General features: G+C 42.2%; 5 protein-coding genes across 5 annotated transcripts; all 5 read left to right on the forward strand.

The window, feature by feature from the left end:
- Window positions 1–873: 873 nt before the first annotated feature.
- On the forward strand, window positions 874–3,054 carry TM35_000231350 (uncharacterized protein; the record flags this gene model as incomplete). The annotated part of the gene is made up of 1 exon (XM_029027375.1): window positions 874–3,054. One exon carries the CDS (start codon window positions 874–876, stop codon window positions 3,052–3,054), a length of 2,181 nt encoding a protein of 726 aa, XP_028881230.1.
- Window positions 3,055–3,870: 816 nt separating this feature from the next.
- On the forward strand, window positions 3,871–4,611 carry TM35_000231360 (putative esterase; the record flags this gene model as incomplete). Its single annotated transcript, XM_029027376.1, has 1 exon — window positions 3,871–4,611. One exon carries the CDS (start codon window positions 3,871–3,873, stop codon window positions 4,609–4,611), a length of 741 nt encoding a protein of 246 aa, XP_028881231.1.
- Window positions 4,612–4,831: 220 nt separating this feature from the next.
- Window positions 4,832–5,449, forward strand: TM35_000231370 (uncharacterized protein; the record flags this gene model as incomplete). Its single annotated transcript, XM_029027377.1, has 1 exon — window positions 4,832–5,449. One exon carries the CDS (start codon window positions 4,832–4,834, stop codon window positions 5,447–5,449), a length of 618 nt encoding a protein of 205 aa, XP_028881232.1.
- Window positions 5,450–5,734: 285 nt separating this feature from the next.
- TM35_000231380 (putative ribosomal protein L11) lies at window positions 5,735–6,763 on the forward strand (the record flags this gene model as incomplete). Its single annotated transcript, XM_029027378.1, has 1 exon — window positions 5,735–6,763. The coding sequence occupies one exon, from the start codon at window positions 5,735–5,737 to the stop codon at window positions 6,761–6,763; it is 1,029 nt and encodes a 342-aa protein (XP_028881233.1).
- Window positions 6,764–7,711: 948 nt separating this feature from the next.
- On the forward strand, window positions 7,712–9,871 carry TM35_000231390 (dolichyl-P-Man:Man7GlcNAc2-PP-dolichyl alpha6-mannosyltransferase; the record flags this gene model as incomplete). The annotated part of the gene is made up of 1 exon (XM_029027379.1): window positions 7,712–9,871. The coding sequence occupies one exon, from the start codon at window positions 7,712–7,714 to the stop codon at window positions 9,869–9,871; it is 2,160 nt and encodes a 719-aa protein (XP_028881234.1).
- Window positions 9,872–10,781: the final 910 nt, after the last annotated feature.

The following is a 10,781-nucleotide window of genomic DNA, read 5'->3' on the forward strand; positions in this document are numbered from 1 at the left end:
AAAAAAAAAAAAAGAAAAGAAAAGAAAAGAAAGAAAAAGAGGCACGATATATCGCCACCACAATAGTGTTAATTTTTTTGGGGTGATTGGTGGGGAGGGGGTGTTCTGAAGAGTTTTTTTTTTTGTTTGTTTCTTTTTTTCTAATCCTTTTCTTTTTTTCTTTTTTTTTTTTTGTTCGTTATCATGCTTGTTGTCTTTTTGTTCCTAGTCCTTTTTTTTTCCCCCCCTTAAAAAAAAAAAAAAAAAATTATCTCCCCATTTGTTTTTTATTTGTAAATAAAGGAAGTTTTCAAGTGTGGTTGAATACCAAACTCCCCACCATCATTTATCAACAGGGGGCGAGTGCGTAAAGGAATGAGAATATAAAGGAAGAACTAGTGGTGGCCCACTACATACTTTTTTATGGAGAAACGTGAGAAGATAAGGTATTATTTCTTCCTCTCTTTCTTTCTCCCTCTTTTTGTCTATCTATTTATCTATCTCATGTGAACCTTCTCTGGGGGCTCTGTTCTATTATTAATTTTTTTTTATATTTGTTTATTGTTTAATGATTTTGCTTATTCTTTTGCGTTCCTACTTTTTTTTTTTCTCTCTTTTTCTCTTCTTCTTCTTCTTGTGGGCTCTCATTTTTTTTTTTTTCTTTTGGCCTTCGTTCCATATATCTATGTATGTATATTCTCTAATTTTTTCTTTTAAAATTAGAAGTGTAAAGTAACATAACTGTTCAGATAAAGTGAAAAAGTGTTAGTTTGAAGAAAAAGTTTAGTTGTCGGTAGTGAATACGTAAATAATAGTGTGGATCAACGATCAACTATAGTTATCTCTTTAGAGAGCAGTACACACAAGAACGTAGTACATATATACTAATAGAAGATGAACTCTAGTAGAAGTATTGAGGCTGAGCCCAATTCTTATTCTACTATTAGTAATGATACTAAAAGAATGGATGTTGATACTTCTGCGCGATCAAGGTCAAAAGAGGTGAATTCGATGTTACCAGAAGTGGGAGCTAATCTATGGGGATCATTTAAGGATTTCATTCGTCAACAGCAACTGAATCTAACAGTTGATCATTCTACTTCAAATGCCAATAATAATAATAATAAAGAAAAAAATAGAATTCCATCTTTTACCCAATGGAACTTTCCATTTTCCCTTACTAACGATACCAAGACGACACCGCCGGTATTCAGTGGATTGCATCATCGACATTGTATAATGTCCACTACATTCTATTATCCAACTAAATGCAGTCAATGTCTTTCAGTATCTAAAGTAAAAGAAACAGGAAATAGTGAAAACAAAGAAACAGATCATACCGAGGAGGATAATACTAACAGAGAGAAAACGAAATTATTAGGAATCCCTTCAAACACTCTATTGGGATTTGGATCACCTGGGTACTGCTGTGTCACTTGCAATTTCACACTCCACCCAGTATGCTTTCAGGCGTTGGATCCTACTAGTTATGATCTTTTAACAACAACAATAACAACAACAACGGAAGAAAAGGAGTCTATTAATGAAAAACCCGTTCCTGAAGAGTCAGATCTCCCATCAGCGGTACGTTTTCTTTCAGTTTATGTATTTAAAGATCCAAAGGCTGCAAACATACTGTGTGAATTTATGGGTTTACTTCAACGTTTTTCTAACCGTCATCCTAGCATTGGACGATGTTTACTGAACCCGTACAATATTGCTTCTATTAACAAACGTCATGAAGAATTGTATAAACTCTGCTGTGATGCCCTTGTGGATGCTAACTTTGTACAAGTAGAGGGAGTGAATGGTCCAACTATGCAGTTTATTCGATATACCATGCGATTCGCCGCCGCTGTGTATGGACTTCCATACCAAAAAGGATTTCTCAGCTCTGCATTCTGGGGTGTATTATTACGTGGTGTACGCCGTGATCTTCTTACAGCCTCTGAAGAGGCGAATAATGCAGCGGTGGCGGCAACACTTGATTTACCGGATGAATCTGTCAAACTCTCAAGATGGTCGCATTATGCAGAAGAACCGAGTTATTGTATTCTCGTTGATCACCTTACACGACGTATTGTGTGGGCGTTTAGAGGAACATTAAGTGATGGTGATGTACTTAGTGATGTATGTGCGTATGGAGTACCCTTCTGTGGTTGCTATGCACATGCGGGAGCTGTACGAATGTTGTCGGCAATGTTTGATAATCGTGCTGTGGAAACATCTGATGTAGTCTTTTCTCCAAATAACGAGAGGAATGATCATCATAATAGTGACGGTAACAATGACAGTAACCTCCAAAATGAGGTGAGTCATACTAATGACAAGGATGATAGTAAGAATACTGATAGGAGTAAGAAAAATCCTAATGCCGATAGAGGGATTAATGTAACTCTAGAGTTGTTGCAGAGATATCCAGAGTATGCTTTTATCGTCACAGGTCATAGTCTCGGCGGTGGTGTTGCTCTTCTATTTGGTGTACGTGCGATAAAAGAACAGGTCTTTGGTGAAGAGGGAACACGACGTTTACGTGTAATTGCATTTGCCCCAATGCCTGTTCTTACTATGCCAGCAACCGAATCGTATGAAGGGCAAATTTGGTCTATTGTGAGTGGCTGCGATGCTGTATGCCGTCTGCAACTTAATTCCATTGACCGTCTAGCTGCACAAATAACACATGATGATACGCCAACCAGTGATATTGTTACTGAAGAAACTATGAAGGATGAGAAAAAGGAGAAGAATAGTAGTAGTCGTCGTTCCTCTAATGCTGCCTTCTCATTCCTTAGCTCTTCATTTGACCATTTGAGTGCATACGTGAAGTCAAAAACTCTAAAAACAAATAATAACATACGATCGAGTGATGCGGAGGACATCACAGAAGAAATGCATCATCCAGGACGTGTTTTTATGCTTACTACACCGTGGAAATTAGAGACCAACCGCATTGTAGAGGTGCCACGTGGAAATATTGTGATGCACCATCTGTTTATCTCTCAAAACATGTTCAGGGAACATATTATGGACCGCTACTTGACTTCATTAGCGGAAGTTCACTTGAGCAATGAATAAAAAATGAAGAATTAATTGCAAAAAAGAATGTAAAAGAAGAACCCCACCCCACCACCTCCAAAAAAAAAAAAAGAAAAGGTACTGTTAAAGTAATAATTATTTTTTACTTAATTATTCTATGAATTAAATACCATTTTTTTTTTTTTTTTTGTTGTTGGTTGAACGAAATTATGATTTGAAAATGCACAACTTTTTTCTTTTTGCTCTTTTTTTGGTATTAATTTACAATATACCTTTTAATCTTTGTACTGGCTTCAGTCCACAGACAAAAAAAAAAAAAAACAACGTTGCGGTATCCTGGTATTTGTGGAGCTGCTGCTTCTTTATTATCCTTAAGTATCCTAATATTGCTTTTACTCTTGCTTTCAGTACAAAAATGTGTTCTGGGAGCCTTGCCTACGATACCATATCTCAGGGATACCATGCACTCCAATATATGCTCGCATTCCGAAGAAAAAAAAAAAAAAACAACTGCAGTGGGGGATATCTGCCGCTGCCCACAAAAGTAAATATAATGATGAGGATAATTATAATTATTTCGGGAGTGTTGCAAGAAGCTTTTCTCTCGATTTCCAGTACTAATGCCCAAGAGGAATATAAAGTGGTGGTGCTGTTTCTCTAGAGCAGTGGACTCTCATGTCTGCATGGATAATACTCATAGAATATCTATTTTATGAATAATAATTCCCAGTGCTTCTCTCTGTATTTCTTCATATTCCCTTTTTATCTGTCTCTCAGCATATACATACATAAACATATATATTTCTTTATAAATTTTTGTCTTGTCCCCTGCACTGACAAAGGAGCTACAGGGGGATGCGCCACATTGTTCTCCTGGGCAGCTCACAGACACAAGAGGGATATTTGTCTGGCTGGGTGTCACGCCTCAGCAACTGCTATGTTCGTCGTGCAGATGTTGTGAATCGTGGGCTGAGTGGATACAACTCACGATGGATACTGGACATACTGGCAGACGATACAAGGCGACAGCATTTGCTGCCGTTACAAATTGGCCGGCCGCTGTTTATTACACTGATGGTGGGGTCCAATGACGCTGCAGAAACTGCTCATAATGTACCACTGCAGGAGTTTAAGGGGAATCTGAGGAGGATTATCCACTTGGTGCGCGAACACGCAGCTCCTGTGGGTGGTATTTTTCTTCTTACACCTCCACCCATTGACGAGGAGGCGCGACTCAAGCGGATACAAGGGTATCGACCTGCGGCTACTGTATCGGATCGCAGCCTTGAAACTATTCGACAATACCGCAATGCTGTAATTCAAGTGGGGTCGGAGGAAGAGGCGACGTACGGGGATGTCACTGTTGTTGATTTGTTTCCGGTGTTTCTTGGCAATTGTGCGGATACAATGCCGTACTCGAAGGGTCCGTGGTGTGACTACTTCTCCGATGGCCTTCATTTTAACGAGGCTGGTGGTAAACTGGTGTTTGAGGCACTGTGGGATGCCATCGGGAAGTCTCCGAAAGCCAAGGATATTCTGCCGGATGGAATGCCGTTTGTAGTGCCATCGCATGAAACCCTGTGGGTAAGGGAGTAGGAAGGGAGCTGACTGTCATGTTAGCTGAGTGATTTATTAACGAATGGAGTTTTTTGCTTTTTTTTTCTTGTTGTTGATGGTGTTTTTGGTAGTTGGAGTTTGACTGGTTGGGTCTTCTTTTTTGATGAGATGTGTGTCCCTCTTCTTTGCGCATATTGGTGCTCTGGAGCTGGCTGCTCCTTGTTTCGCTAGGTTAGGGGGATACGTTTTGTTGTGTTAGATGCTTGCTTCAGAGGAGTTGTTGCTCGCCCACGCCCGCGAGCGGAGGACGGAGGATGTGCTGCGCGAGGCGGAGGCTCTCGAGTGTAGTTTGTCGGGGGCGGAGTTGGGGCCCTCGTCGTTGCTTCTCCGCGTCCTTGTGACGGCATACCTTGTGCACAACGACGTGGTGAATGCGACGCTGGCGCTGCGGCGGTGGGCTGCGGTCGGGGTTGACGAGCATGAGGAAAGCGAGCGAGTGGCGCTGGAGTGCGTTGCCCGCCACTGTGGCCGTTATGCGTATGGCGAGGCCTTCCGGGCGGCACTACGTGGCTGCTGCAGTGGCCGTATTGGTGGTAGTGCTGTTGGCGCTGCGGATGTCGTGGGGTGTCTGACAAACTGTCTTCTGGACTGCTTGGCTGCGCGGCACCTCCACCAGCGGAGGAACTTCCACGGCGATGCTGTTGGTGTGGACGGACACGCGGCATCTCTTGGAGTGGCGCCAGAGGAGCTGGAGACACGGCTGCAGCGTGTGCGGGAGGATGAGTTGCGGCGCATGAGATCCGAGGTGGGGCGTGGCTCGAGCGAGAAGAGGTGCGATATGCTGCGGTGCATAATGCAGGTTGGAAAGACCATTTAGACTGGGTGTCATGTGTGTTGTGAGGCTGCAACATAAAAAAAAAAACCAAAATTCTAAGTGTTGGTCTGGTATTTTATTTCTTTGTTTTCTTGTTTTTCTGTTTTTGCTATACCTCTGCTTGTCTGTGTGTGTGTTTTTTATACCTCTGTTTGTTTGTATGTGTGGCTGATGACAGCCCCCTGCTGTGTTGTGCTGTATACTGTGCTCTGCATCCTGTTTGCGTGTTGAGAGGTAGGAGGGGAAGGTATAGCGCTGAGTCAAGGAGGCGGTGGAAATAGAGTGTAGATGCTTCACCGATGCGTCCGATTGTTTTTAAAGGCGCGACCAAAGACGGTCAGCGTTGAGCCTGGTTCGAATCGCCTTCCGGATTCCGTTGTTTTGGCGAAGGGGAAGGATATATTTGCTGTGCCGGATTTTCCTGGGAAGCGGGTAATGCATAACTGGCGCTTCTTCATCAAGGCAGGGAAGGCTGCGACAGGCCCGCCTGTAGGACAGGAGTTCTCGAAGCTTGGCCTCAAGGCAATGGATTTTGCCAAGGCATTCAACGACCGCACAAAGCCACACTTCAAGGACGATGTGGAGCTGATTGTGCGTATCCAAGTTTATTTTGACAAGACCTACATGTACTCTATTGAACCACCACCAACGGCTTGGTTTATTTTGCGTGCGTTGCGAAAGAAGCGTCGTGAGACTGGCCCGGTGTCTATTCGTGGGTGTTACTGCGCGCTGATGACACTGGAGATGGCGTACGAGATTGCCAAGATGAAGCCGAAGAATTGGGGGAAGCCGGAGTACCCGCTGCTGGAGACACGCGTGCGCCGTGTTGTGGGGCAGGCCCGGCGGATGGGCGTCTGCTTCATTGGCGTCGACACGCCCGGCAGCTCTCCGGTGAAGGGGATGACGGAGCGGCAGTACGCGGAGGAGAGCGCGAAGTACCGCAAGATCCACGCGGAGCAGTACACGGCGCTGAAGCAGCGTGAGCTGCAGGAGGCCCCGCTGATCGAGCGGCTGCACCGCCCCAACATGACGCCGCTCACGGAGGCGCAGATTGAAGAGGGACTGCGTGATGCAAATCTAATGCACGCGCTGTGGAAGGCCAGTCACCCGAAGAGTCCGTACCACAGGGATCTCCAACAGCGTGAGATGGCGCGGCGCTACCTCAATGCGAGGGGATGGTTGAAGGACATGACACTGGATGAGATGCAGGTGGTGTTCATGAACCACCGCCTTCCAGATATTGAGCGCAGTCACCAGATGGATGATGGGAAAATGGACGAGCATGTTTACTGGTCGAGGGACAGTACTTCGCAGTGACCCGCTGTTATGCGTGTGTTTTAGACTTTGCAGCTGGTGGCTGGGATGTACTGGGGACACCAGAGAACCGCCCCCTCTTCTTTCCAGCACTGTCCTTCCTCGTGTGTCTCCTGGGGTGTGGGGCACGTAGTGGAGGGGCGAATTACCCTTTTTTCGTGTCTCATCTTTGATTTCTATTTGCGTGTACAATACTGCGTAAGTGCTGACTGTGATGCCCAGGTGTCGCTTGTTGGGTCTCCCGTACTCCGCCACTTGTGTTGTTCCTCTTCGTTAAGAGGAGGTGCACCAAAGTCTCTGTCTCTCTCTCTCCCTGTGTGTGTGTTGGATGGGGACGGGAGACTCTGAAGGATGATGAACGTGCGAGGGCAGAATGAATGTATCTGGCACTGAACCTGTTTGCTGGAGCATTATTTGTGTTCTACTTTGGCTTTGAAGTTCTTTGGGGAGCTCATTCATTGGATAGAAGGAGAAATACCTCGCGAGACCGCACGTTGGGACTTAGTACGTGTTGGTATTGTCTGCGCTTACCGATATGGAGTGTTGGAGGGTGTTTAACAGGAAGAGTTGAGTGCTGCTTGCTGGTCGAGATAGGGAAGAGAGGGGTGGTGGTGGTGGTTGCTGCAGCGCGGATACAGTGGAAACGAGGACACTCCTGTACGTCAAAATGAGTGGCAACCCTGAAGCCTTTCTCTGTTGATTCGTCATCATGTGACTTTTTGTTTCTCTCTCTCTCTCTCTCTCTATCTTATACATATATATTCTTTCACACTCACTTTCTCCCATTATGATGTTGTGTGCATAGAAAATGTTGTTTTTCATTTGTTTTCTTCTAGCTAACTTGCGTATTTTTGTGCTGTGAAGTAATGTATGGCTGTTTTGTTTTGATTTCCATTTTTTTTTTTGTAGTAGTTTGTCAAAACAATTGGGTTTTTTTTTTTCACTGCATAAATGAAGTTTAAAAGTTGGCATTCATTCGCTTTATTCTGTGTGGCTCTCCTTATTTCTGAAATTATGTGCCCTTACACAAAAGTGGAGGAGAGTTTTGGCATGCAGGCGATGCACGACTTTCTTTTTTGTAGTTCGACTGCCTGTGGGGATCATATTAGTTTTCCAGGTGTTGTGCCACGGAGTTTCTTTGGACCATGGTTAACTGTTGTTTTTGCACTTCTACCGTTTGCACTGATCGTTAAACCGATTACTGATGTACTTTTGCCATGGTTTTTGCAAAATGTCATTAAGTCTAATAGTTTGATTGGAAGTTTGGCGTTGGAAGTTTTTGTGGTAGAATACCCCATGTTATTCTCACATTTATGTAGGCTTGTTCTTGGAGGTTTGGTTTGTAGTGCCTTGTGGTATGTTGGGATCAGCATTGACATGAATGAGAGAATGTTTACAAATCCCACAGGACGTAAAGAGAAACGTGGAGGATATTTACCTTCCTTCCTTTTTTTCCTTTTGTGTACTTCACAATTCCATTTGGTCTTTTATGCAACTCGTCCACTACCCAATACGTATGGTCTTATCCTTTGTACCTTTGCTTGTGGATCTGCGTTACGCAAACATTATTATCGCTCTATTGCACTTCTTTCTTTTGCAAGTGCAGTGTTTCGTTGTGATGTTATTGTGCTTTTGGCACCATTTGCACTTTTTCTCCTTATTCGACGTGATATTACTTTACTTCGTGGTATGATGGTTGGTCTGAGCTCTGTGGCTGTTTCGTTATTGTGTAGTGTAGGCATGGATAGTTTTCTATGGGGACGTTGGTTGTGGCCAGAGAGTATTGTGCTGTTTTTTAACACAGCGGAGAATCAATCATGGCGTTGGGGACGATCACCAGCACATTGGTACATTTCATACGCACTTCCACGTGCTTTTCTCTTTTCTTTTCCATTACTTTTATTATTGATGTGTTTGGCATGGTGTCCTATACAATACTGGCAAAGAGGGCGCACTGCAGTTCAGGTACTATCTACAAGAGTTCCTTCTCTTGCGGTTTGGATAGATGTAAGTGCACGATATCGCGTAGTGTTAATACCGGCATCTATATTTATTGCCCTTTACAGTGCCCTTCCACATAAAGAGTTACGATTTATTATGATTGTATTTCCATGGTTTTTGGCACCACTGGCATCCGCTATTGCAGCAACATGGAATACGTATACATTTGATCCCAGTAACGGAGCAATAGCTCAAACGTCTTTTAAAAACAGGCAGATAAAGGAAACTGTAGGAGAAACAAATTCTAAACTCCCCCAAAATAGCAAAAAAACAAAGTCTGAACTTCCTAAAAATAACCATTATGGTGGAAAAAAACTATACTTTGTTTTGCTCTTTCTAATCTTCTATTTACTACAACTTGTAACAGTGGGAGTATCTCTGTATTTAAGTGTACATAATTATCCTGGTGCCCAAGGACTGCAGCGTTTACACAAGGAAATTGAAGCTGATATTCAAAACGTTTCTTCTTGTTTACATAAGCGACAATTGAAAGAATCTGAGAAGGATACCCCCATTACAGTGTTCATTGATGCCTATGCGGCAATGACTGGTGTCAATCGATTCCAAAAAAAGAATTATCTACATTATTTATCAAATGTGAATGCTAATAATAGGGATAGGGGTGTTTACTATTCACTTCAACATCGACTTATTGCCCTTTTAGCTTTGCCATTTGTAGCGACACGTCGAATTTTGACCAACAAAGATCTTGCAACTGACCGTTGGTCGGAATACATCTTATCTGATGTATTTGGAAAAGAACCAGACGGTGTAGAAATGATGAACCTCACAGAGGTTAGAGCACAGAATTATAATGATTTATTAGGTAAAATAAATGTACGTTATATCAAAGACCCCACACGTTTTGATGAAGAACATGATATCTACAATAGTGAAGGTTTGGATTATCTACTAGTGCGGTATTCGCAGCGGGAACTACATCGTCAACATGGCGAGTTTGAAGAGATTTTTACCACAAATACAACTGACTTTAATAAACTGGCAAAACGATGGTTGAGTAAATTATTTCCATGGAGAAAGCCCATCACTAACGTCAGTGATGGGGAAGGAGAGGGGTTTCTTTTAGGAATGCGACGGCGATGCCTGTAACGAATTCTTATATTGGAATTTTTCTTTTTTTTTTTTTTTTTTCTTTCCTTCCTAAGGTTTATACTTGTTTACCAAGATTGAGTGGTTGTTGGTTTTTTCTTTTTCTTTTAACTATTTGTTTTAGTTAGGATTAAGGAACGATTTTCTTCTTCATTTTTGTTTTTTTTTTCCACACGTTTTCCTTCTGTTCAAGTCTTTTGGCGCTCCTTCCTCTCTTACTATTTTCCACAATGCCTGCGGTGAGAAGGGAAAGAATATATTTCCTTTTTTTTTTCCTCCATTCTGTAAATATGGAGATGGGAGGCGTTGAGTTAGTTGATGAATAAAAGAAAAGGTGGAAAGGCGAAAGATTCGTAGAGCTTCTTTATATTCTTTTCCTTCTTTTTTTTTGAAAAGGAAAGAAGTCTAGGAGTTGTTTCCTCTTTATCTGTGTGCGTCTGCACTTGAATATTCTTATTGGGGTTTTTTTTCTCGCTTTTTTTTTTTTTGCTAATTTGCGATGTTTAGAGAAGAAAAAGAAAAAAAAAAGAGAGAAGTAAACACAGGAAATGATTTTTCTTTTGTTGTAGTGGTAAACATATTGTGTGAAACCACGACAAGAGAGTAAAATAAAGAAGAGAATGTCTTGCTTGTAAACAGTATCGACGTACAATATTGCTTATACGTCTGCTTTTTAATCATCGTTGGAGTGGAAACATATCCTCTTAAAATAAATAAATAAAAGAAAATCAGAAGGAGCGTGAAGGAAATGTATAGGTATGCACGAAAATAGGGAGAAGGTTTTTTTTTTTTTTTCTTTTACTTTGCTCTGTTTGAAAGGTGATTTAATGAAAAAGAAATTCATATTACTGTAGATAATTTGAACTTTTGAGAGTTGTTCTCACACCACTACAATTTTTGGTTTTTTTTT

The sequence above is a fragment of the Trypanosoma theileri genome (genome assembly GCF_002087225.1).
Source record: "Trypanosoma theileri isolate Edinburgh chromosome Unknown TM35_Tth_23_V1, whole genome shotgun sequence".
NCBI classification, from domain to species: Eukaryota; Euglenozoa; class Kinetoplastea; order Trypanosomatida; family Trypanosomatidae; genus Trypanosoma; species Trypanosoma theileri.